General features: G+C 33.8%; 1 protein-coding gene across 4 annotated transcripts; it reads right to left on the bottom strand.

The window, feature by feature from the left end:
* Window positions 1-194: 194 nt before the first annotated feature.
* LOC113697347 (methyl-CpG-binding domain-containing protein 2-like) lies at window positions 195-6012 on the bottom strand. Of its 4 annotated transcripts, none has more exons than XM_027216932.2 (7): window positions 5757-6012; window positions 4170-4276; window positions 2264-2367; window positions 1479-2146; window positions 1321-1374; window positions 1038-1186; window positions 195-679 (listed from the first exon to the last, which is right to left on the bottom strand). In XM_027216932.2, the coding sequence occupies exons 4-7, from the start codon at window positions 2126-2128 to the stop codon at window positions 474-476; spliced, it is 1059 nt and encodes a 352-aa protein (XP_027072733.1). In that variant the 5' UTR covers window positions 2129-2146; window positions 2264-2367; window positions 4170-4276; window positions 5757-6012; the 3' UTR covers window positions 195-473. The 4 variants fall into 4 exon arrangements, with proteins under 4 accessions (XP_027072733.1, XP_071911999.1, XP_071911998.1 ...); XM_072055898.1 differs by having other exon boundaries at window positions 4190-4276; XM_072055897.1 differs by lacking the exon at window positions 4170-4276 and having other exon boundaries at window positions 1479-2148; window positions 2265-2367.
* Window positions 6013-27899: the final 21887 nt, after the last annotated feature.

Genomic DNA, 27899 nt, shown 5'->3' with positions numbered 1-27899 from the left:
AATTTGGTAGTGAAATCAAAATGTAATTCTCATACCACCAAGTCTTGATATCTTAAGATTTGGTGGTGAATTACATGTTAATTTCGCACCAGAAAAACGCTGTAAACAGCGCCAAGTACAGCATTCATCCAAAGCAACCTAGACAATGTAGAGATACTAGTCTTAAACCATCAGCTGCTGAGAACACATTCATATGAACCTAGCAAGAACTATCTATTGTATAAACTACCACATGAAATTTTCTTACATACACTTTCCAAACATGCCATTCAAAATATGGTCTTTGACTTAATGTACCTTTATCTCCAACTAGGGAGTAACAAAACCAAAACACTATAACAAAAGTTCAACATAACACAAGTTTCTTTAAGTACATAAGCCTAGACACGTCTCCACAAAACCTGAACTGCAAATGTGCTGAACATCAGCTAACTCAATAGGTATCAGACAGGTTTGGGCCACAGGCACCCAAATCAGAGATGAAGACTCTCTTCCACATTCACCTGGCTTGAACTGCCTAATGAATCACCATTACATCTTTTCTTAGACGGTGTCCTCTTTTTCTTCACTAGCTGATAGTCAGACACAGGGAGAGTATCCTCATAAGGAGTAGGATGACTTGACCTCCCAAGCTCCAAATCTATATCCTCATCTGGAGCTGCCCAACTTATCGGTTTGACTGCAAAAGAAGTAATGATATTTTAGAAGAACTCATTGTAACCAGAATGCAACTCAATATAAAAGCCGAAATAACAAATTTGTATAAACAGGGTAACCACATAAAGCTGCAACAAGCAAAGGTAACAACAGACCCAACAGAAGTGATTTATCTAGTAGCTTCCAGACTGATATTATAAAAAAATGCATCCAATATGTCAAAGCTGATCAACTTTTCTTGCTAGAAAAAAAAAAGAAAATTGGTCATAAGATAAAGATGATCTAAGAAGCTTAAAGCATGGTGAGGCAAAATTGATTGGTCTAATCTTCCCAGAGATGGCTTGTTAAGATTGTATCATACACAAGAAAAGACTATTCACCTCCAAGTTCTTGTACTTTCTCCCCATTTGACGGCACTGGTCGAGGACGTTTTCTCACGTAGTTTTCCTGCAATGGTCTCGGGATTTGAAATGAAAATCTCGCCAAAGTAACACCTCCCTCGTAATACTCAGGATGTTCCTCCAAGTACCTAAAAGATGGTAGAGATAAAATATGCAGACAAAGAACCGCTGAGAGAACATCTTCGGCAGATTAATACTTTCACATGAACCACCTAGAGAGAGAGAGAGAGCAATCCACAAGAACAAAATAAAGAATTCATACTTGTGAATTTCCACCATTGAACGCAGTCTCTTGCCTGATGGAGACTCATAGTAACTGTAAATAGCTCAAAAGGAAACTTAAGTTTCAGCTCCACGGCTCAAGTGAAAAAGCAGTCAAAAGGATACGAAAATGATATAGAGAGAGAGAGAGAGACATACACATCTGCAAATTTGGTGCTTCCTTCACCTCTGATTCTTAAAAGCCTTTGCCAGCCAGGAGGAGGCTGGGCAATACTGGGTTTATCAATTGCCCAAAGCCTACTGCCATCTTGTTCGATATCAGGCTCATCATCACATGATACATCTGGGCGCCATTCACGAGCGGTTTCACAGAAAAAAGGATGCTCTAAAATATGTTCTCTAATTTCCTCATACTTCTGCTTTGTTGGGATAAGTCTCCATTTAAAACAGTTAGCACATTGAACAGTAAATGCTCCAACTGATGGCAAAACCCTGGTTGTTTGATGAAAGGAGTATCTTCGTGAAGAAGGGGCTTCAGATGCAATGGGCTCTGGAACATGAATAATTTCACCCACACCATTAACTGGAGGATCATAGAGCACCAACTGGTTATGTGCATTTTCATGTGATTGATTCTCTTCATTGTCAGTGCAATGGCCTTCTTCCCCTTCCCCATAAGATACATCAATTGTAGTCTGAGTAGTCTCAGGGACAGCAGAGGAAGCAGGTCCACTTGGATCACTTTGTTCCCTTATAATGCTTGTATGGCAACTATCTTCTGTAGAATTATTCGCTGAACCTCCTCCATGGTTCACCTTAAATTTAACTTTAAATGATCGCGGTTCCATTTGAGGTGTCCTCAATACCTGAATTAAAAAAAGACAAGGGATGAGTAAAGCAATATAAGTGCTTCATTCCCCAGTAATCTTCAGGTTTGCTACCGTCTCAGCACCCAAAAAGGAAGTTGATGGCAGGAACTTAACTAGGATGACATCAGATTATACCCAAGTAAGTCACCATCATTGACAAATTCAAGCTCAGAATCATTCCCCTCCAAAGACGGTATTCAGTCAACCAATCATCTAACCTGAGATATTACCACTATGAGAAGTTGATACCAAAATATATGAGGCAGAACATGCAAAACAAGTATGTCCTTTTAAAACAGATTGCACAACCTTTCACAGAAGTTGAGCATTTATACATTAAGCAACTCGAACAAATAAAACGGCACCGAGGCCTTCACTAGCCATAACCTTAGCGTATATGTTGGATCACATGATCAGCTGTCCAAAATAATGTCCTTCCTTGCAGAAACTATATTAGAATTCTGGATGCCTGAACTATTTACTAACTGACTTATTTTCAACAGCAAAAGAATTTAAATGAAACGTCTATACAAAATCTATACTTGTCTAAACCACATGAAACAGTACTTACTCTCCCTCCTTACAAGTATATCAATCAATTCATCATGAAGAAGCATTATCATTTCTTTATTTTGAAGAACCACTTTTAACCTTAGGAGGCAAGACAAATACATTACAAATTTGCACCCCATGATACTTATTGAAGCGTCTACATCAGCTGAATTACGTGCGACCTCTGTATTAGGAAAAGAAGAAACATATTCTGACCTTCATCATTCTTAATAGAAGAATATTTCTTTCCATGTTCCAAACAGATTAATTACCCAGACAGATCAGTACCCTTCTGAGCAAGGATAACTAACTCCAGACATAATAGTTGTGCTTTTGACCATACGGAAGCCTCGTTAAGAAGATAGACAACAGCTAGAAACTTTATATGGTGTCAGTCATAATTAAACACAACTCACATATGCCCATTTCTCTATTATTCTTCAACGGCTTCTCCACAACAAGAAAAATTTTGGATATCCATTCCAATATTCAACCACTCGAGGCAAACTGGATTTAGAAAACCGACAACAGAGAAGCTTATGCTGGATTAAGTGTCCAGAACACATGACCAAGAAAAAAATGTAATAGCATTGGTGAATTTAGACGCAATCTTTTGCATAGTAAAAAGGCATCTTCCAAAGTTGGACCGTAAACAACATTCCTTGAGGATGTTTCGGATACAGAAATAAGCAAAATGGTTGAATCCTATATGCAACCATAGTATGCTAGCAGCAAGTCAGAAACCTAAGAAGAATTCTCTCCATAGCACCAAGGTCAAAACAGATACTCCTTGACCAAATACTATACATAGCATGACTATGTCTGGCAATGTCTCAGAAAAATAGTTCAATTATCTGTCTCGTTAGCTTCCTCTTGTCTTACTTTTAGCCTTGCAATCCATATATCCTCAGAGACAAGTACATCAATTGTTCCATACCAGAAAGCGAACAGTTATAGAAATCCCCATAACAACAAAGCACTTCCAAACTTTTGTCTTGCACTAGTTTATGCAGTATCATTTTTCCTGACTTAGAATGATCATCAACAGTATGATCCTCACAGATGTCTAATACTGTGATCAGTCGTCCCTTTTTCCAATTTAAAGGAAAACCAATCACTCATTTCCTTTTGGTTTTCTATTTCTTTCCTTTGGCACTTTTGTGTCTTTTATTCCTTTTAGGTAAGAAAGAGGAGGGGGGCACTGTCGGTGATCTCCCTTCAAGGAGCAAGTCCACCAAAAGATAACAAGAAAATCTCAAATTGTCTAAGCAACGTCATGCCATGAGCCATTAAATGTTCTACGAGAAGCATATTCAGAATCTGCTTTAAATCTAAACTTGTGCAGTGGCGATTAGATGGACACCCCACGCCTAGGCTACATGATTATAGGAGATTAATGCCAAAGACCAAAATTTTCAATTCTCCAACAACAAATTGACACACATGCATTCATTGGGAGCAAACTAACCAAGGAATACAAGTGTTTACGTCAGCTTTATGCTCGGCAATTGATTGTATCAGCAAGCACGGACTAATCTAGGCTCCAACACTTTTGAATTCCCTGAACACATTTTGCTGCAGAAGACCAAATTTACACTGTCTAAAAAAGAATATCCGAAAAGAATTTGAACGACATCTGATTCCCAAAGGAGTAGAATGATAAACCACGTGTTATGTACTCAACCACATACGACAACAGATGTGCATGCCACAGTTATCAAAGTAAAACGACAAATATGACTTTTCGAGAACCCACAGCTATAAATTACGGAACAATCACAGCTACACTTATATGAGGTAGGCATATGTAGCGGCTCGATGCCGAAATATCTCTAGCCTCTTTTTTAAGGAAAAGTAAAAAGCAAAAACAAAATAACAAATGATTGAGTGCAAGATGTAAGTGAAAAACGTAAACCCCAGAAATTTAATTAGTTAAAAAAAAAAACTTTCCAAATCCTGACTGGTCTACTTGAATTGTCCAGACAGCAAGGGAAGACATTAAAAAATTGATAACACTTATGGTAACAATTGACAAAAACCCCATAGATTGATCTTTTGAATCCGCTTCAAACTGTGGCGAATAAATAACCAATCTTGGGGTCCATCACAAAAACCCACTACAAACTCATCAGCAACCCACAAATTCCTTCAAGAACATAAACAACGACGTTTCATCTTCCATAATCACCCAAAAAACATGCAGTCACATGTGCGCCCATACAGAGAAAACAGCACTACAACAGAATGCACAGAACCCTACTCCAAAATCATCTACAACATCCAAATCCCTTCCTAATACCATTCATCTCCTTCACTAATCACCAATAAAAGCGCGCACACCCATATGCACAGAAAAAAGAACTATTAAAGCCATCAAAAAAACCCTACTGCAGAGTCATCCACGACATTCAAATCCCTCCACAGAACACCATTTTGCCTCCTTCCAGAATCACCCAAAAAAACCTGTGCACCCTTAGGGAGAAAAAAGAATTTCTGCAGCTAGCACAAACCATTCTCCAGAATCAACCACAACATCCAAAATCCTTTCCCCAAAAGAAAAAAAAAAAAACCAGCCCTTTCCAAAATATTATCCTCCCCCCCCCCCCCCAACACCTCCCAAAACCCAACCCAGCGCTTACAGGAAAACAAATACCAAAAAAATCCACAATCATCCAGTTGGGAAAGAAATTGAACATCAGTCCCAATCCCAGTCACCACCAAAAAGCTCCGTGAATGAGAACATAAAACAACATAGAGAGGCACGCATACCCAAAATGCAGATAAACCAACCAGTTTATGCACATAAAATCCAAAGCTTTGTAAACAGCACCAGAACTCTGATTTACAAATATTCAGATGAATATCTCAATCACCACCACATCGATGAACCAAAGGAAAAAAGGAAAACCCATGATACACGTAGCCTCAAAAAAGGAAAAAAATAAAAATGATCAAGCCAAACACATCTACACATGTTTTCAGGTGGTGGGCCTTTGCCTATACACGGATTAAAACAAGAAATCAAAGGCGAAAGCAAAAGAGTGAAGAAACTTACAGTGAAGAGGACGAGGGAGATCTGAGCAGAGGCTGGAGATGATCAGCTGCACACATAAAGTAAGTAAATATTTTTTCATTCCAGCTGAAATTTATTAACAAACTGGGATAACATAAATCTTCGACAGATGTTTTTTTGCAGTGGTTTTTGGTTGCTGCCTCGGGAAGTGAGAGAGGACAGGAAAGAAGAGAGAAAAGAGAAGAGAAAAGGAGAAAGAAAAACAGCTGTGCTGTTTGATTATGGATTTTCGTTTATAAGCTTCGAGCTTTGAATTTATTGCTTTCTTTTGTTTGGGAAAAAACCAAGGAAAAGAAAGAGTAAAATGAGAGTAGGATGTGAAGTTACAATTTTGCCATTATAGAAATGACCATTATACTTCTTGTTGGTTAGTTGATGTTGACGTTGGCAAGTGTAACTGAAGTATAAAGTGAGGGTGCGACGGTGGAGATGATGTTATGAAAAGGCTTTTGTTGTGTTCATACGTGTGACTTGTGTGATGATGTGTGAGAGATTTTTTTCTCATTTTTTTTTGGGATATTTTGGTTTCGTTGGGTGAAAATGGTAACGAAAGTTATATAAAAGGAAATGGTAAAGAAATTAATAGTAGTAGGTGAAATGGGGAGAGAATGAATGAGAGGAGGGGAGTGTAAGTGAAAGGTTTCAAATTCCAAACATCCTACTTAAACTAAAAAATTCCAAAAAAAAAAGGGGAAAAGGATGAATGGTGATAGATTTTGAGTTATATTCGACACGCCATGGAGTAGCGAATGTTGGAATAAGGGGCTGTATACTTGTACAGTATAATTTACATTGATGTTGTTAATTGGGTTTAATGAGTTCGATTTTGTCAAGTTCAAACTCCACTTATAAATAAGATAGGATTTTTGAGTTTTTAGATTTCAAGTTGACTCAAGTTCATACTTAACCCACAAAATTATAGGATTTGTGCTTAAATCGGACTTGATTATAGGATTTCGTGCTTAAATCGGACTCGGTCAAAATTCACAATTTAATACATATTTATTTATAATAAATATTTGATATTTGTTTATTATTATATGATTATCTCTAAATTGTTAATTTTTAAGTTATAATGTGCATAATTATATACTATAATATTATACGTAAATATATAATTATTTGGACTGGGATTTAATCAATCTAAACTTAATAAAGTTTAAACTCAACTCATATTTAATTTGGTCCTAATACTTAGGCCCAATCTTTGCTTGACTCAGTTTAATATAGGCTTAGTCCTAGTCTTTGGGTTGAATTCAGTCTAGCCCGAATCCATTAACATTTTTAGTTTATAAATGTGGATTGAGTTTTTTTTTTAATTTAATGTCTGGGATTGAATTTGGTACACAATTTTAGAAAAAAATTGTGATAAAATAAATTAGTCTTACACTTGTTGGTTAAATGTAATATGTATGCATTTATTACACTTGAATGTGTGTGTATATATGTATGTATATATGCATGTATGTATTTGCGTATCATATGGTTACTAAAAATTAGTATCTTATTCTTGCATGTAAGTAGGTATGTATAATTTAAAAAAACATTCATATTTCATGAATTTTAAAAACAATAATACTTTTTAGCTATCCTATAAAATATTTAATACATTTCAGTGTATCATAGATCATGAATAACACTTCAATCTTAAAAAAAAGGTTTATAAAATTTGTGTAAGAATAATGGCATATCCTTCAAGTTTTATACAAAATAAAAAATGATGTCTGTCATTTGATATATTTACATAAATTAAATAATATTATAAAAATTTAATTGATTAATGTCTCATATACGCATAAAGAGTTAAAGTTGGTATTAATATGGTGTAATCTTTGAAAATCACTAAAAATTTAATTGAATTTTTTGATTTAAACACATTCACACTATTCACATATGAATTTATATACATAATCTTCAAGAACTCGTATCTCTCCATTGAATTTTTAATCGTACTTTTAAATAAAGATTTACATATAATTTTCCATATTGTACCCATTTTGTCTATATTTTACTAAAAAAATTTGTATTTGTAGTTTGAGTACATACATTGCAATGCATAATGGCCACAACATGCATTGCCACACCATGGTTCTCCAATTATCCATGTCAATTGCACCAAACAATTTTTATTGTGATGTAGTATAACAGAACAAATGAGCATACGGATAAAACAACAAAAATTTGACACTAAAACTTTGTGTTGTACCATCAATCTCATCCATCTAGCTTCAAACCAAATGCGTATAAACCATTAATTGTATCTTGCAACTAGCAACTAGCAACTAGTTTGGTAATAGTAGAGAGTCTAATCCCTGACTCTTAGAATCAGGAGGGATAAGCATATGCAAAAAGAAGTTGATCCAAGGTAAGGCAATTTTTGTTCTCCTAAAATGTCAATGGGAATTGGAAGAACTATAAGTTTCTCATTTCAATCCTTTTCATTAGAAATATTTTCATTACTTTGATAAGCATTAATTATATAAAATTCCACATGAAATGTTCTAGTGAACGGAAGTACGTATCCAAAGTTTTATAGAAGGGAATGGTAAAGAAATTAATAGTAGTAGGTGAAAAGGAGAGAGAATGAGTGGGAGAAAGGGAGCGTAAGTGAGAAGTCTCATATTCGAGACCTCTCACTTATACTAAAAAAAATTTTAAAAAAAAAGAAGAAGATGAATGGTGATAGATTTTGAGTTACATTCAACATAGCATGGAGTAGGGAATTTTGGAATAAGGGGGCTGTATACTTGAAGAGTACATTTCACATTAATGTTGTTCATTGGGTTTAATGAGTTGGATTTTATCAAGTTCAAACTCGGCTCATAAATAAGATAGGATTTTTGAGCTTTTAGATTTCAAGTTGACTCAGGCTCATACTTAACCCACAAAATTATAGAACTTCATGCTTAAATCGGACTTGGTCTAAGCTCACAATTTGATACATATTTATTTATAATATATATTTAATATTTGTGTATTATTATATAATTATCTATAAATTATTATTTTTTAAGTTATAATGTGCATAATATATTACATATATTATTATATATATTATACTTAAATATATAATTATTTAGACTAGGCTTTAATCGATTTGAACTTAATTAAAGTTTACACTCGATTCATATTTAATTTGGGCCTAAAATTTAGGCCCAATCTCTACCCGACTCAGTTATATATAAGGCTTAGCTCTATTGTTTGGGTCGAATTCAGGCTAGCCCGACTCCATTAAGATTCTTAGCTTGTAAATGTGGATTGAGGTTTTTTTTTTTTAATTGTTTGGGATTGAATTTGGTACACAATTCTAGAAAAATTGTGATAAAATGTACTAGTCTAACACTTGTTGGTTAAATGTAATATGTATACATTTATTACACTTGTATATATGTGTATGTATGTATATACTAGATGTATCTTGGTTGTGCCTTGCATAGCCTAAGCCCCCTAGCATTTTAATTGAACATATGGTAACATATCTTTTTTGTATACAATAAATAGAAATACAAGAGATATGTTACTATATATTAAGTCTGTAATTTCTCTTAAGCGAAATTGAAAAACCATATTATGATTATGGGAAATAGGTAAAAAAGGATCTATCAACCTTGAGGTTAATGAAGACAGTCAATAAAGAAAGTGCATGGTTAAGTACAATTGGGAAGAAAGAAATCTAATTTTCTATGCAACTTTGAGAAATGATTTATAGTACAACAGAAAGAGACTTTAATTGTTCATAAAAAGGAGTTGTTTAAATATAAGAGTTGGGTAAGCCACTAATTAAACAAAATTAATCAATATCCAAGAACTAAAAGTTTTTCATTAATTTGTAAAACTGGATCCTATAGTCATAAATTAGACAACACATAAAAGTAGTAGAAGTCCATATGATTAAGCAAAATGAATGAAAATCTTCTATTTTATCCCACATAGTAGTTCCTCTATCTTGGCCCATCAAGGGACAAGTGGGAAAATAAAAAAATGGGAAAAAAATCACAACTTCGTCAAAGGAGAGGTATGCCGAGTGTTAAAAAATTGGGGTATTATAGCAAACTCCCATGTTTTCTTATATAATAGGTAGAAAATCCATTGGGTTCAAAAAAGACAAGGGCGAGACTTATTTGGTTTGGCATGAACAAAGGAACAAAAAAAAGATATGCAAGGGGTAAGAAATATTAGAGTCATGCCACTTGTCAAGTTATTAGGAAACCAAGTAACAAGGAAGGGGGCAAAGAACTAAACTATCCTTTCTTCTCACATATAAGATATAAGATAAGACTAGCAGAATTCAAGTTGTGCCCAGCATAGCCCATGCCCATTTAAAATTTCAAGAACAATTAAGTGAAATCATTCTTTCCCTTAAAATCAATAGGAGGAGTCAAAGTAGAATATATGCCCACTTATGTATATTACTAAATATAAGAGTAAATCTTAATCATATGACTAAATACTAATTAGTTAACTTAACTATAACTATACTTGGACGTAAAATTTTAGTGGAAGTTGATATGTTAGAGTTTAGCTTACCAATTAAATTTGAAGTTCTTATATCCTTATAACATATAAGAAGATGTTTTGTGGGTTACTGTTCATTGCTTTTCATCTGCTTTCTTGAGGGCATTTTTGTGGTTCCAGCCTTTTGGTTGTTCTCTTTCTTGGAGTTGGTACAACTGATTGCTGCTTTTGTTTGGATAATATGTCTTTCCTATCCTTATTTCAAGCCTTAGCCAGATGTTAGTGGAAATTGGTTGTTCTGCAGCATTAATGAGATTTGATGCTCATTTCTATCAGCCAGCTCATTTGCACTCATATAGCTTTCTATTTTTGCTATCGGAAATTAGAAAATTCAGTGTTCTCTTCTGCGTGAACTACCAGAGTCATCAATTGGTTGCTTTTTTTGCTGCATGAACTATCCACAACTCTTCGCTCTATCCTGCTACCTTTGTAATTGCTTTGCAAAACTCCATAACTAGGTTCCGGTTCGTTTATGCTAAATCTTTATTTTCTATATTTACTCATGCTACAAATTGTAAACCATATTTACTATTACTCTTATGCTTGGTGTTAGCTTTGCATATTCGCTGTACAATGGTTTCGACGGACGCGCTTGCATATTCAATGGATAAGAGTACTGTTCGCAATCGAAGATTAAGAGAAAAATATACTTCCTTATCAGTGGAAGAAAAAGAAGCTCGTCGAGCTAAGCAGAGGAAAGCTTATTGTCAGGATCAAGCGCTTACCATTGCACCAAAAGCTATAGCTTTTAGCGAAGGCGCAACTTTATTTCCTTAACCACAATGGCAGCGCAAAGCACCGTACCACGCTCGGCCAGCATGAGGGGCTGCACCCCTAGGTGCCACGGGCTGGGCGGTTAGTCCCTTCGAGTCGGGATCTGAGGGATGTTGCTGATTAGGCCAACAATCCCTCCCCCAGCAACAGCTAGGGAGACTCGAACCCGCGACCTCGCTCTGATACCACTTGTCAGGATCAAGCGCTTACCATTGCACCAAAAGCTATAGCTTTTAGCGAAGGCGCAACTTTATTTCCTTAACCACAATGGCAGCGCAAAGCACCGTACCACGCTCGGCCAGCATGAGGGGCTGCACCCCTAGGTGCCACGGGCTGGGCGGTTAGTCCCTTCGAGTCGGGATCTGAGGGATGTTGCTGATTAGGCCAACACTTATCAAGAGAGAAAAGCAAGGAAAGCTGTTGCATCCACGTCTTCTATGAACCAATAGCAAACTAATGGTATCTGATTCAGTTTAACTAGCTTAATGGTTGATTAAACCTCTTTATCTCTAAATTGATAGCAAACTTTTGTAATAAATATATAGACATGAAGAACAACATTTGAGTTCGCCTTTATCTGAAGTTTTTGAGTGTTTTTCTTTGATACCTTAACACTGGATTAAAAGAAATCTTTATGTCTAAATTCAAAACAAAATCTATAAGAAATGCATATCAATGGAGAACAGTTTCCAGTTACTATGGAATGTAAATTATCGAAACCTTCTAATTCAGGTGCACGACATCCAGTTTGTTGTGATTTACAGCAAAACAATGAACACAACAACCAACAAGGCATTACTATTAAACCATTTCGACAATAGAGCAGAGACAAAGAGGCTAATGTGCAACAATCTATTACTATCAAATCAGTTGTGCAACAACATAACAAAAGTAATTCTCTGTGTAAAAGCAATGCTGAATCAAAAGCCAAGCTGAAGAAGCATGTTTCTATATTTTCCACATTTGAACGTGGTATGCCTGGATCAAGTTGTTCCTTTTTTTTTTGCTCTTCTATATTTATGAATGCATTTTTCCATCTTATATTTATATAGGTTCTTCCTCAACACAGACACCAGTCTATAAATGCAGAAGAACCAGCAGACTAAACATTGCAGGTATGTCTTGTTATAATCCTACTTATCAGTCCATGTTTCATATAACAATTTCTATCTTTTGATTTGGCAGATGATCCTTCTATGTGTGACAACTGCTATAAATTCTTGCATGAAACAGTTGATGATCTTGCAGGTTAAGGTCCTTAATCCTATTTTCACAAATATTTGCTTTATGTCGTTCAGTTACTGAACTTGATTTATGTTTTTACATTCTCTTATTTGCCTGATCAGACATATCTATGACAGTACATCCTCAGCCAGTGGAAGACAATGCTTCTCATATCATGAAAAATCGTTGAAAAGGTATGTATATCTAAAATATATCTAGAAATGTTGCAGAATCTATATACTCTTTATTAGCATTATAATTCTTTTAACTTCCTAACTGGCCATACGATTGCTTCATAGGCAAAAACTCAAGCCAAAGGAGATCAGATATCCGAGCAAAAAAAGCTTGCATGCAAAACAAAGGTGTCATTGCTGTTTCTTTATCTTATATCTATTCATATTCAAATATTTATAGTTGTTTCATATGCACATAAGATAGTGATAAAAATACTTTGTATTTCTATTATTCTACAGCATCTAAAAATACAGCTAGTGTAGATGCTCTGAATTTCATTAGGCATAATGCAGACCAGCTTTCTGATGCATTAGATTGTAAATATTGTGGAGCAAAAAAATTCTACTCGGAGACAGCAAACTTTTGTTGTTCTGATGGCGAAGTTCTGCTCCATGAAAATAAGCTACCTGATATCCTAATTGAACTTTTTACTGGTCAAAGTGAAGAAGCTATACATTTTCGAACCTATGTCAGAACCTATAATAGCATGTTTGCATTTACTTCCTTTGGCATTCACTATGACAAATTCCTCTGCAAGAGAACAAACGGAATCTATACATTCAAGATGCAAGGTCAAACCTACCATTGCATCAATGAACTAATACTGCATAGAGGATCAGGAATGTATCTTCAGCTTTATTTCCATGACACAGAACATGAGATTCAGAATCGATTAGCAACATCACAAAAAGTGCCCGAAAGTATTATAGTGAAGCTAATAGAAGTAATGAAAGAAAATCCATATGCTTGCTTCTTCAGGAGTTTGAGAAATCTCCTAAACTTGGACTCATATCAGATTGTATTAAAATCTCATAGCGACAGTGACCAGCGAGTGTTTAATAAACCACTTGTGTCTCAAGTTGCACCTTTATGGGTTGACGGAGAAAATGTTTATCAAGCCTATTCTAGACACATACAGATATATACTAAAGAAGGACACAACCACCGAGTACAATATTACTACGACTGCTATGACCTTCTTCAGTATCCGTTGCTTTTTCGATTCAAAGAAACTGGATGGCATCCAAGTATACAATGATCAGGGAGAGGCAATCCAAAAATGTGCAAAAGAAAGACTATGAAACACTCATGTACAACTATATTGTCTAGCTTTAAGTCGGCAGAAGGAATGATTGATCTTGAAGAAGAAGGTAACACACATATGCTATTGATTATATATAACTGTATTGAATTCTACTCATCTCTTCTTTGACAAATATTCTAAATCTTACAGTTTACAAGGCATATGAAAACTCCAAGGAGTATATATCCATGAGAGAGTATTATGCATATAAATTCCAGATGAGAAAAAAGATTGGGCCAAATATTTTAAATGTTGGAAGAGCTTTGCAACAGTACTCAGTTGACATGTACGTTAAAATAGAGATACAAAGACTAGATTTTTATAGAAGTAGATAGTAGCAAATACGTCGGGAGCAGCTACAAGAAATTATGGACGGTGTAGTACTGGGACAAAAAAATGGATTTCAAATTGGATAATGACTAATATTGCCTGCATCATTCATTGGAGGTCCTAGAAATATGAAAAAAATGGTATCTTGATTCTATGGCTTTGGTTCAGAAATTTGGGAAGCCAGATCTTTTTATAACCATGACCTGTAACCAATCATGGCTTGAGATTAAAGAAAATATGCTACAATCGGATGAAACTCAGAATAGGCCTGATCTTATTGCTCGTGTGTTCCATGCAAAGTTAGAAATTATGAAAGAAGAGTTATTCAAGAAACATATATTTGGAGAAGTAGCGGCATATACTAATGTTATAGAATTTCAAAAATATGGTTTGCCTCATGCTCACTTTCTAATTATCCTCAAGTCTGCTTTCAAACTCTATACAACGGAAGATTATGATCGTATAGTTTCTGCAGAAATACCTGATCAAGCACAAAATGAGCATCTATTTAGAATGGTTAAGAAGCATATGATGCACGGGCCGTGTGGTAAGAAAAAATCTGATAACGTATGTATGCAGGGTGCATCAAAAAAGTCTTACAAGAATAATTATCCAAAGGCATGGGTAGAAAAAACTATACACTCTCAAAACTCGTATCCAACGTACAGAAGAAGAAATGATGGAAAAAAAAATTTTGGTCCGAGGGCACTACTTAGACAACAGATGGGTAATGCCATACAATGCCTATCTATTAGCTAAATTCAACTGCTATATAAATGTAGAAATTTGCTCCACAATTAAGGCTGTAAAGTATATATACAAAGGTCATGGAAAGATCCATTTTCAAGTGAATTCTGATGATGGAGCAAATACTATTGATGAAATTAAGGAATATCAGTCAGCACGGTGGGTATGTGCAATTGAAGCGATGTGGAAGATATATAGATTCCACCTTTATGAAATACAGCTTGCTGTAATAGAGCTTCAACTCTACCTAGAAAACTTTCAATCTATATTCTTTCGACCAAATGATAGTCTTGACAATGTATTAAGTAACAATTTTGCATAAAGAACTATGCTGACCCAATTTTTTCGAATGGATGCTACAGATGATTTAGCAAAAAGCCTCAAATGTTCCTACAAAGTGTTCCCTGAGCACTTTGTGTGGTATCCAAGTTCCAAATCTTGGCAACCTAGGAAGAATTCTTTTGGTCCAGTAAAGAATTCAATTCATGGAATTGGACCCCCATAGAATTCAGATTCAATTCTAATTCTTTAAATGGAACAAAATCCAAATAACTAAATTGGAATTGAGGCTCCAGTTCCAATTCTAAACCCCAATTCCATGGGAAACCAAACATAGTCTGTGAGAAGTATAGGCTTTCTTTTGCCTACATGGATGACTTTTATGCAACTCATAATGCAACATATCCTACAAGCACTACAACTTTTCACCGAAAGCAGTATTACAGCTTCCTTATTTTATCTGCATTAGGTCCTTCTGTGTATGACCCTGACATTGCCTCTATTAGGTGCTATATATTTGCACTTCTAATTAGCTCTTCTAATGCATCTTTACATGCTATGCAAACACAAATTTTCTTCATAGTGTTTCGCTCTGCAATGCAAGCTAATCTGTGTTGTTTGCTTCTGACAGAAGTGCCACACAATTATTTGAAGAGTATAGTACTCAAACTCGCTTAAATGATGACTAATGATACTGATGTTTCTGACACAATACATGTAAGTCTACCTTGAAGCTTCTTATTAATTAACTCTAAATATTTTGGAACCATGCTGTTGCATGTAATCTTATACTAGTTGCTTTTGATATGATTCATAGCCTCCAAATATTCCAGATTCCAATTTGTTGTGATTTGTTGCAGTTTCAACTCTCTCCTAACTTCAACTTTTATTTCTTTCCCTTTTTTCTTTTGCTTCTTTATGAGAGATTTTTTTGTAAAGTTACTTTATTAAGCAACCAAGTTAATGCAGCATCAAATATTTCACCAATAAGTTACTTATCAAGTTATAAGAAAATATGCAAATATTTACTAAATAACCTGTGATTCCCATATTAGTGTATTCAGGTACTTGCTAATGAACAACACGCTATGAGTAATTGCACCTGATCTTACTTGTTATAACCAATCTTGATACTGGAATCCACTCATACACTTCACTACCTTCCATTTTCCCACCAGTTGTCGAGCTTCCTACAGGCATTTTTATCCACACCTACGAAAGCAAAAAGCACGGCAAGTAACAAAGAGACAAAGCAGAATTAGCATCTACAAATCAAACTTGTGCGAAGGCTAAATTTGATAATAAGGATGGAGAAAAACCAACTCTAAAAACTATAATCATCAAAAACATCATCCAGTTTGGGAATTAAAAAACCAACTTTCAAAACTCCTGGCTCCACTAAAGAAACCAGAGAACTTGTACTCAATACATTGGTTTACAGCAGCTTATACCAGCTTATAGTCAAACATTTTCATCCTATCAAACATTTTATCTGCCAAAGGCGTATGCAGAGCATATGAAGCATACACATTCTGTTCTTTATGAAAATTCTTCTTTTGTCACTATTAAATGGTCAACTCTGCCAACCACAATGTAAAGAATCTGTCATGGCATTTCTTATGTCATTACGCCTGCTTCATACTTCTATATCACAGGTAATGACTTCTCAAACTTTTCAGTGGCCCTTATTATACAAGCACTATGCAGAATTCTACCCTTACCCTTGAATTACACGCCTCCTTATGCACTTAACTGAATCACCTACTGAGAGCGCAATTTTATTTCTTTAGCTTTTGAAGAGCACAAAGGTAGAGACTACGATTTGTTTCCAGAAATTTTGATGAAGGAGGCAGTGGCAAGACTAAATGAACTTGCAGACGTATCAACCACAACCTCTTTCTGTTGGTTAAATTGCTCCCATGCAGGTTTTTATCATTACTCAGTAAAATGATAATTAAGTTTAGATAAAATAAATTCTTCAGTTTAATTTCTTTCTTTTGGGAGGAGTTACCTCATATGATTATATACCAGGATATGATCAAATGTTATATCAAATGTGTAACTGAAATATTCAACTAAATTGGTTAGCTAATGTTGCACATTTAAATTTATGTTTTAATAAGTATCACATGCCTCAGTTGATAAATTTTCTTTATATTGCGATACATGTGCAAATTCATTGAAAACAGCAGAATGTATAATGCATAATATACTAAGTAGGAAATCTATCTTGGGGCTATGAACTATAACCTTATTCAGTACCATGCAGGTTAGTGATGCAGATGAATTCGTCCATGGATAAAGCATGCTCATTTGAAAACGTAAGAGTTTATTTCATTCTTCTGCAGCATCAATGAGATTTGATGCTCATCTCTATCAGCTAGCTCATTTGCACTCATATACAATAGAGTCATTTCACAATAGCTTTCTACTTTTGCTATCAGAAATTAGAAAATCTAGCCTTCTTTTCTGCATGAACTAATAGAGTCACCAATTGATTATTTTTTTTGCTGCATAAACTATCCACAACTCTTCACTCTATCCTGCTGCCTTTGTAATTGCTTTGCAAAACTTTGTATCTAGGTTCTGGTTCCTTTATGCTAAATCTTTATTTTCTACGTTTACTCTTGCTACAAACTGTAAACCATATTTACTATTACTGTTATGCTTGGTGTTAGCTTTGCATATTCGCTGTGTAATGGTTTCAACTTATGCGCTTGCATATTCAATGGATAAGAGGATTGTTCACAATCAAAGAGATTAAGAGAAAAATATGATTTCTTATCAGTGAAAGAAAAAGAAGCTCGTTGAACTAAGCCGAGGAAAGCTTATCAAGAAAGGAAAGGAAGGAAAGCTGCTACATCCATATCTTCTATGAACCAACAAAAAACTAACGGTATCTAATTCAATTTAACTAGCTTAGTGGTTGATTAAACCTCTTTATCTCTAAATTGACAAAAAAATTTTGTAATAAATAGATACACATGAACACACACATGTGCATTCAGTTTGAATCTGCTATTACTAAACAAAATATGCACAGGCATGATTGATTACAGGTAACTTCTACAATCATTTGAAGGTAGTTGCTGTCTACTGGACCTCTAACCTTTAAAAGCCTTATACATCATTTTCTTCAAAGAGTTGACAGCAGAAAGCATTTCAAAAAATATCCAACTCTATCTAATGCTTTTACAGTAGACTGTAGTACACTCCCATCTAATGCTTCTGCACATCTCAACCCCACCTTTTGAACTAAAAAACACACAAAAAACAAATGAATACTATGCACACGTGAATCATATCTGATTAATTTTTACATTCAAATTTCTATCTATAAATACATACATAACATTACTCCCCGCATAACAAACAACATAAAGCAACAACAACTGCTCCTCCATAAACACTCTCTTGTACCAAACCATGAACAACACAAACCCTCATCATTCAACCTCTAGCCCAAACAATACAATCTCCCACCAACTACTAACAAATACAAAGCTCAGTAACATCCAAACAAATCCAAGTGTCCTTGAATTTGTCAACCATCTTATTTCTAAACAAAATATACAAACACTTGAACTTTTCCACTTGAAAAATGAAATCCTAACTTTCTTCACAGCATTTTACACCACACCAGCATGGATATCAACATTTGAAACTATTTTACAAACACATCAACCATTACAAGCACTCCAGGAACTTGTAGAGCAAGCTAAGGAAAATGTTCAGAACCAACTTCAACAAGCAAGTGCTCAATGCTAGCAGTTTTGACAAGCAAGGGGTCAAGCTGTTGCTTCAGCCTTTTCTTATCTACCTAAAATACTCCACCTCTTTTATATTTGCTGTTTTCATAATTTCCATCTTTATCTAACTTATTTTACCATCGCTATGTAATTTTTTTCCGCTTCACCAAGGCAATTTTACGCTGGTTCAGTCTGTTTCTGTTACAACTACAATGATTATAAATCTCATTCTCACATATAACTCTTATGGCAACACACATTCATTTGAACATTCACAAAAACACTACAAAGATATCCACCATTCACAATACAATACCTATACAACTGAAAGCTACACTACTGCCAACTAAATAAGCTACTCATAAGTCTGATTTATCTCAAAACAGCTTAAATAGCTCCCGCTTTTCTTTTGTGCGAAAGATTTAGCAAATAGCATCTCAAAAAGGCTTGAATAACTCCTATTATTGTTTCCTCTCAAACTGACCAGCACAACCTAACCAATTAAAATTTTTAACTATAAGTAATTACAATCAACAAAATAAATTTAGAAATAACCAATATATTTTAATGTCTTCTCGAAAATACACAATACCTTTCAATCACTTTAATCACCAAAACTATCAGAAGATGGCAGACTAGGAAAGTAATACTTCTCTTCCAATACCTCAACCCTTATTTTTCTAGCGATCAACTCTAGAATTGGATAATTTCTTCCACTTCTGAAAACAGCCTCCAGAACTAAGCTCCAGTCATTATGCCTATAAAACTCTTTGAACAAGTCACATAGCTCATTTTTAAGCAAAATATTTGCAATTTGATGTCTTGCAACAAGTTCAGCCGGTCAATTGCGACATCCATGATCCATAGGATAAGCTACCCCACGTACAACTGCTAACTCATTTATCTCCTCCTCTATTTCTGGATAGTATAGCTGAACAGTTGGAAATCTAGAATTTGCACGTGCCATTTACAAAAGCTTTGCAGAAAACTAGAACGAATTGCACATAAAACTCTGTCTTTCACTCCCTATAGCTCCTTATTCTTATCCTCATAATACTAATACTTACACGTATCATATAACGACATTCTAGACTACTCTCACACACAATAAATAAAATATATAAAAAATATAAGCTAACTCTCTGATCCACATGAAAAGAAGAGAAAATACAATCAAAATGTGAAACTTCTAGGAATATGTGAAAGTTGATAAGCACTAAAGTACAAACTACAGATTCAAGATATCCACAAAAAACACTTCAAACACAACTAAACTCCTTAAACAGCCAGATAAACTCTTTAGACTACAACTAAATTCTCACCCAATACAAACTAAACGATATCAGCAACTAAATAATATCACTTAACTAAACTTCAATTTTATATCTGCCACTACAACTCAATTACCTCGAGTACGTCATTTCAATTGTACTCTACCACTTTTAACTTCTTTTTCCAAAAACACACTTCTGTCCTCTCCTTTTCCGTCATCGCATGCAACACTCCATGTTACAATCAGGTATGTAAACTTCAACTGACTATTATATCTCTTGACTATTATAACCACTGCTTAATCTTAGATTACCAAACTATTTGACTATTACATCTCTTGATATGCCTTCTTACTATATCTCATTGTATCTTTACTATAATTTGTGCTCATAACTTTCGAAATAATACAGGAAAATGACGGACCGCAACTTCTTAACTTTCACTGATCTTAAGCTAGAAACAAAAAATTGGACTGCAATAATACAAGTGGCTGAAAAACTGAAGCGACAAACTTCAAAAGCTAGAAATCCATGTCAGAAGATAATACTGGTTGATATTAAGGTATAAAAATTCATTCACATACTATTTTAGTAATTATACATAAATACTAACATCCACTTCTGATATCAACTTCTGATATGAATAGGGAAATAGCTTAAATGCTCTGATCTATGGCTCGGACATCAACTTTTTCAAAAGATTATTCATCCCAGGAAAAAGATACATCATCTCAAATGTTAGAATTCAATATACTGATGAACGCTACTACATCAAGGAAAACGAATGTAAAATGGATAATAGAGAATTCATCAATTGTCCGGGCAGTAGATGAACCAGAGCCACCAGCGTTGCCGCCTATCTTTGCATTTACCAGTTTTCAACAAGCTCCACCGCCATATAGATGACAACACTGAGATAAGTAAGCTTCTAAATATTACAACCATTTTTTGCTCAATCACTATTCTTAATACGTATGCTTACACACGTATTCTCAAAAAAGATGTGATAGGCATCGTCATCCATGTTGAACCAAGAAGCAATAAAGCTCCAGTTCCAACTAGAGAAATTGTGCTTATTGATCACAAGTAAGATTTAACTATATACGCATTCTATACAAATAATAACAATGGTGCCATTATGCATATATTACCTAACAAGCTATATACAGCTCTATGCCTGTAGCGCTGACTCTATGTGAAGCAGAGAAAGGACAAATATTGGCTAACAAAATCCACACTCAGCCAATACTTGTAGCCATCAAAATAAAAGTCACTTTTTAGCACAGTATTACTCTCAATCCTTTTCATGCTCTGCTCACTATATAACTAATTATTATAGTTACAATTACAATAGTGATGCTAACAAATCAAATTAACAGCAATGAACATGTCCACCAAGTTTGCGACGACGCTTCTCATCAATCCACCCCTCGAAGAATTTGTGTCGCTAAACAAATGGTAACTAATTAGATTATCATGATTATTATCTTTTCTCATCCATTACACACATACACTAGCAACAGGGCAGCAAAGAACCAAGCTATCATCGCAAATCTCAAAGCACAAATAGCGTTTCTCAATAGAGATAAGCTACTTCCAATTCCTGATGCTGAAGATTTAACTACAATCAAAGACTTCCTGAGCTTCCTGCAACAAAAAGCATACTGGGTACAAGGAACAACCACACTCTTAGACAAAAGCCAAAAGCTCTGGTATTATACTTGTCCCCAATGTCACAAATCACTCAGATCACAACCCAATTGGCCGATAATCTGTACCTCTTGCCAAAAGCACATCAATGTTGTCACAAGGTTTGATATCTCCAATTCCAACACTACTTGCTCAATGCTACAGACACTAATTACTCACAAATTACTCAATAACAGATGCAAGCTAACAATACAGCTTGTAGACAACTCAGGAACTCTCACGCTAGACCTTTATGGACAAGATGCTGAACAGCTGCTCCCCTTCAGCATAACAAAACTTCAAAAAGAACACAATCAGTTATATACAATACAATCCTTCCTCTACAACCACTAAAACAACATCTATTTTCAATGTGTACTCAATTAAACAGAATACCATGCTCTACGACCTTATCAAAGAATCAATGAACAAGACTACTATTGCTTGTTTCCTGAAGAAAGCAACAACAAACTACACCACGTTCAACAATGATAGATGCACTACTATCATAGCCCACAAGGTTGGCCCAAAACGCATCACAGTGCTACCAATCAATGAAAACCAACCAATGCCTGCACATGAAACCACAAAGGCACATGAAGAAATTGTTCAAGCTTCTACTCAATTGCTAATAGTTGACCTTTCACTTGCAACTGCTTAAGCTTCTATTGAAGTTCCACTGAAAGCCAAATCAGATGTAGTTGACACCAACCTCCTTGATTCACTCAAAATTGCAGAAAACCTGACGAAGAAACAACATGTCACATCATCCAAGAAGCAAGACTAAAACTGCTGTACATTAAGTAGAGTACTCTGCTCTTCCTTTTGAATCATAGGCACACAACTCTAGCGCAACGCTTCAATACCTTGTGCTGCATCTTTTGAATAAGCTATACTGTTGTACCATACTGCTTTTCTCTTTCTTTTGAACCACCAGTACTACAGTACCTCTTATCTTTTGTATCAGTACATAGCTGCTTTTCTTTTGTATCAGCACATATATTACTTTTGCTCTTACTAATAGGTCTAAAGTTCTCACGCTTGCGTGGGAAGCAATCCTAGTATATATATATATATATATTTCAATGTTGTTTAAGAATTGAGATTATGAGTTAGGACTTAGAATTATGAACCTTCTTTTTTTTGCATATCATGTTTGTTTGAGTTGATTGAATTTTTCTTGGAAAAACATATAAGATATTATTTTGTGACAACAATGTTTCAGAGAAAATTAAAATATTTTAACTCATTATTGATATTTTGGATATTACTAAATTATTAGTTCTTTGATCCAATTTATCAAACTAAGGTTTGGACGGTGATAAGATATTGGTTTTAAAAATCAATTTCTGAATTACCAATTTTTTTTTACCAAATTCCCGATTATTGACCAATGAACACCCATAAATATAAGGGCCTGACTTATTTGATTTGACACGAGTAAAAGGCAAAAAGAAAAAAAATGATGTGCAATGGAAAGAATAGCAATGTGCAAGAAATGTTATTGTAGGTAACAATAGAGAAACTATAATTAGAGTTTAATTGAAATTTGTCTCAGGGTTGAAATCTATTATTAGTCCATTAAGCCTAATCCAAGAGTCATGGTATAGACAGCACATCCACCCAACCAGATAATAAGTTAATTAAGCTAAGATTAACCCATTTAGGCCTTAAAGAACTAAATAAAGGTCACGCTCTTTTTTCTTTTTTTTTTTTCCGGTAAAGGCCACCCTTTTTAAGGGCCAAACAGTTATAATATGGAGAATAAAATTTATTCATTAGTCTAAAATCTTTTGAGTTCATCAGGCCCATTAACAAAGACCAACAAAAGCAATGAAGGATATAGTTGTTTTGAATATAGAGATATACCACTTGTTGTATCAATAGAAAGCCACGTGGCGAAAAGAAGGCAAAACACTAAACCCCAATTCTTCATATATACAAGGTAAATAGATATGCATGTATGCATGCATGTATCATATAGTTAGTAGAGATTAGTATTATATTCCTGAATGAATGTAAGTAGGTATATATAATTTAAAAAAACCTCCATATTTCATCAATTTTAAAAATACTAATACTTTTTAGCTATCCTATAAAATAAGTAATACATTTTGGTGTACTATACATCATGAATAACACTTCAATCTTGAAAAAGGTTTATAAAATTTGTGTAAAAATAATGGCATATCCAGCAAGTAATATACAAAATAAAAAAATGATTTATATCATTTTATATATTTGCATAAATGAAATAAGATTATAAAAATTTATTTGATTTAATGTCTCACATACGCATAAAGAGTTAAAGTTGGTATCAATGTGGTGTAATCTTTGACAATCACTAACAATTTAATTGAATTTTTTGTTCCTTAACTTTCAAACACATTCACACTATTCACATATGAATTTATATACATAATCTTGAAGAACTCGTATCTCTCCATTGAATTTTTAATCATACTTTTAAATAAAGATTTATATATAACTTTCCATATTGTACCTATTCTGTCAGTATTATACTAAAAAATTTGTACTTGTAGTTTGAATAGACATTGCAATGCATAATGGCCACAACATGCATTGCCACGCCACAATTCTGCAATTATCCATGTCAATTGCACCAAACAATTTTCATCGTGATGTAGTATAATTGATGGGTGTCAAACCACCAAAATTAAAATTTCTACTCTAAAAATTTAAATTTAAATATAGCGGTAAGTAGGGTTGTCTCCTCAAGGACGGGATGATTTATTTCCTTCTAAAGCAAGAATTAAATGGGGGTTTTGGAAAATGAAAAAATAACTAATTAACTGACTAATAAAACAACTAACGGAAATAAATAGGAATTAAATCAATAATAAATACGTTTCTAACCAAAGGTGCAGCTTTTCAGACACGGTCCACATAGCTGATCATCGATGCAAAGATAGTTCCATTATTCATTAATAGAATGGTTATAGCTATCAACAAATTCTGACAGCTAACTTTTCCTTACTTTATCAATAGTCAAGGTATGACCGTTAATTATTTTCCTAACCAAGAGACAACCTTGTGTATGACCGTAGAATTTAATTTTCAGATTGTATTAAAAATTAGAAAAATCCAACTCTAACCAACAAACATACTATGAGGGTTTATTTAACTTAGATCATACGTTTTCCTAATATGGGATCAATCAGCTAGTCGCCACTAATATTAATCAATCAAATAATTACGAATTTAATCGATTAATATGGTAGTAGATTATTAGGTTAATTCAAATATCGGACCCTTGACATTCAAACAATGATACAATCATAATAAATTAAATCAGAAAATGTACGAATACCGATGAATCAAAAGAAACAAATAAAAATCAATTCGATCTCACAGATGTTTGGAATCGCGTTTTCAAGTTGACATTCGACTAGAGAAGGAAATTAATATCTCATCGTTGAAAAAAAATCCCAACGCAAAAGTATGGTGAATTGATAGACACATACGGCTACGGAAAAGACAAAAGAAGAACTGAGGTTGTCATTTTCTTCCAGCCGGAAAAGAAAACAGAGCTTTTGTTTCTTGCTTCTGATATAAAGAGTCCCCATGCAATTCTCTATCTTTTTGGAAGTACTAATCACACGGAACTGGCCATCCCAATTCCTACTTTTTCTCCTAGTTTATAGCTTGCTAAAATAAAGTAAACTCCTATGTGGAAAAGGAAACTTCAAACAATAATTTCCATTGTTTCCTAACTAAATCTTATGACTAATAAAGATATCTCCTAAATCTTCAACCAAAATTTGCTCGGAGTTCAACTCGAACTAGGAAAGCTTCGTGGGCTTGAAAAATCCTGAGCTTTCCGAACTTGACAGCTGGACTTTGGCGCACTCACATGGAACAGGTTCATAATCTTTTGTAAAATTGCCTCCCTTAACTACTTTTTGCTCCATTTTTCAACAATTAACACCAATAACCAATTATGAGTAAAATCAACCAATTAATGCAATATTTGGCTAAAATCAATGGAAAAATGATCATAAATTTAATAACAAAAATGCAACCTATCAATAACATAACAAATAAGCATATGGATAAAACAAAAAAATTTGACACTAAAACTTTATGCCGTACCATCAATCTCATCCATCCAACTTCAAATCAAATGCGTATAAACCATTAATTGTATCCTGCAACTAGTTTGATAATAATAGGGAGTCCAATCCCTGACTCTTAGATATCAGGAAGAGGGATAAGCATATGCAAAAAAAACTTAATCTAGAGTAAGATGATTTTTTTCTCCTAAAATATTGATGGGAATTGGAAGAACTACAAGTTTCTCATTTCAATCCTTTTTAGTAGAAATATTTTCATTACTTTGACAAGCAATAATTAAATAAAATTTCACATGGAATATTCTAGTAAACGGAAGTACATATCTAAAGATATATATTAACTCTCACAAGTGACTTGGTTGATATTGTACACGTAAAATTTTTTTTTCATTCAAACGCTTTCAGTGATAAACTAGGAGGAGGAGGAGGAAGAGAAACAAAAACTATAAATATGTAGTTACCATTTAAAGAAAAATTCATAGGAGCCAACATGCTGTTATAATTAAGAAAGAAAGCAAAATTATAACTTATTTGATCTCGGATATATATATATATATATATATATATATATATATATATATATATATATCTAGATCATTAATTATCTAAGACATATTTTGCAAACATCAGTAATGAATGAATAAAAAAAATGTCAAGTGAAATCACAATTATAGAAATTAAGTAATGTATGATTTTTATACTGATTTAATTAAAAAAATGAATATGTGGTGCAAAAGAAACTCAAGTGTGCATTTCATATGTAGATGGCTCAATTCAAGTTTTGACATAATTGAGCTAATCTTGACTCAAACATATCATGATGGTATTGGATCAAACATGTAATACAAACTTTGATTTTGAACCTAATCAAGCTGAATTAAAAGTTAGAAATTAAATATTACATTTTTTTAAAAATGGACTAATAGACATTTCAATACCGAACAGCAAAATGGTAAGAATTCAACTATTTTTTTTTTTGCCATCCCTTAATTTATTTATAACCAAAAAAAAGTACATCAAATTAGCGAGGCCCAAACCTGACCTCTGTTAAAGGAAAAGAAACATCCGCGCATATGAAGGAATTTTAAAGACATAACAGATCAATCCAAAGAAATCATCCACACGAAGGTGCCCCACATTTGTGTGACTGCGAGTGAGCATGGGAATTTGGTTTGAGATCTTGACGTGTTTGCAACTATTACATTATATAATTATATTATTTGGCACAATGAGCTTTCAAGTTTAGTATTCTATAAATTTGTGTACCTATATTATTATATTTTTTGTTTTATGTTTATGAAAAAAGGAAATAATAAAGAATAACATAAGATAAATAACATTGCTAGGTGGATAGGAGACAAGGAAAAGTGAGGAAGAAACCATAAGGATGAGATTAGGGATTAAGAAGAAAGAATAACCTTGTTGTGGACATGAAAAATGGAAAAGAAAGATGTATGATGAAACTAGAGTAGAGGAAGGAATTAAGCATTTGAAAACATACTAGGAAGTGGAATAGTTTAATATATTTTCTTTTTCTATTTCTATAATTTCATAAATATTCTCCTAGTAATCATGTAAAAGCACATATAGAAAATGAAGATCAAATTTGTATCAAGTCAAATTTTGTAGTCTATATTTCTAAATGAAAAAAATAAAGGATTGATTATTTCTACACTATTATGTAATAATTCATTTACTCTATTAAATCTAAATGCATGACATTTAACTTCCAAACGGGGATGTAATAGTGAGATTTTTGAAAAATTTTAAGTGAAAAAGTGATTTTACCTAGAAACTGAAGTGCTAAATATAAATAGATGATGTTCAAAATTCCTTTTGAGTTAGGAATGGCAAATATTCTTTGCACACTAGATGCATGTCTATGCTTACTATACTTCTTTTTCAAAATGTCTAATAGATTAATCATTGATTTTATTAGTAATGAAGAATATGTTAATCTTCTTTGTTGGCTAACATTGTTGTTTCCAAAACTGAGAGAATATTGATTTGTTATCCTTCAAGTGATTAATTCCCAATAACTTGCTACTGTACAGTAGTAAATCTAATTAATTATATTTATATTTTATAAGAAAAGACTCCTAATGTCATAATACTTAAATGAACATATTATCAAA

The sequence above is a fragment of the Coffea arabica genome, chromosome 6e (genome assembly GCF_036785885.1).
Source record: "Coffea arabica cultivar ET-39 chromosome 6e, Coffea Arabica ET-39 HiFi, whole genome shotgun sequence".
Classification (NCBI taxonomy): domain Eukaryota; kingdom Viridiplantae; phylum Streptophyta; class Magnoliopsida; order Gentianales; family Rubiaceae; genus Coffea; species Coffea arabica.
Note: the sequence above shows the minus strand (reverse complement) of the source record. Positions and strands in the feature narration are given on the sequence as shown.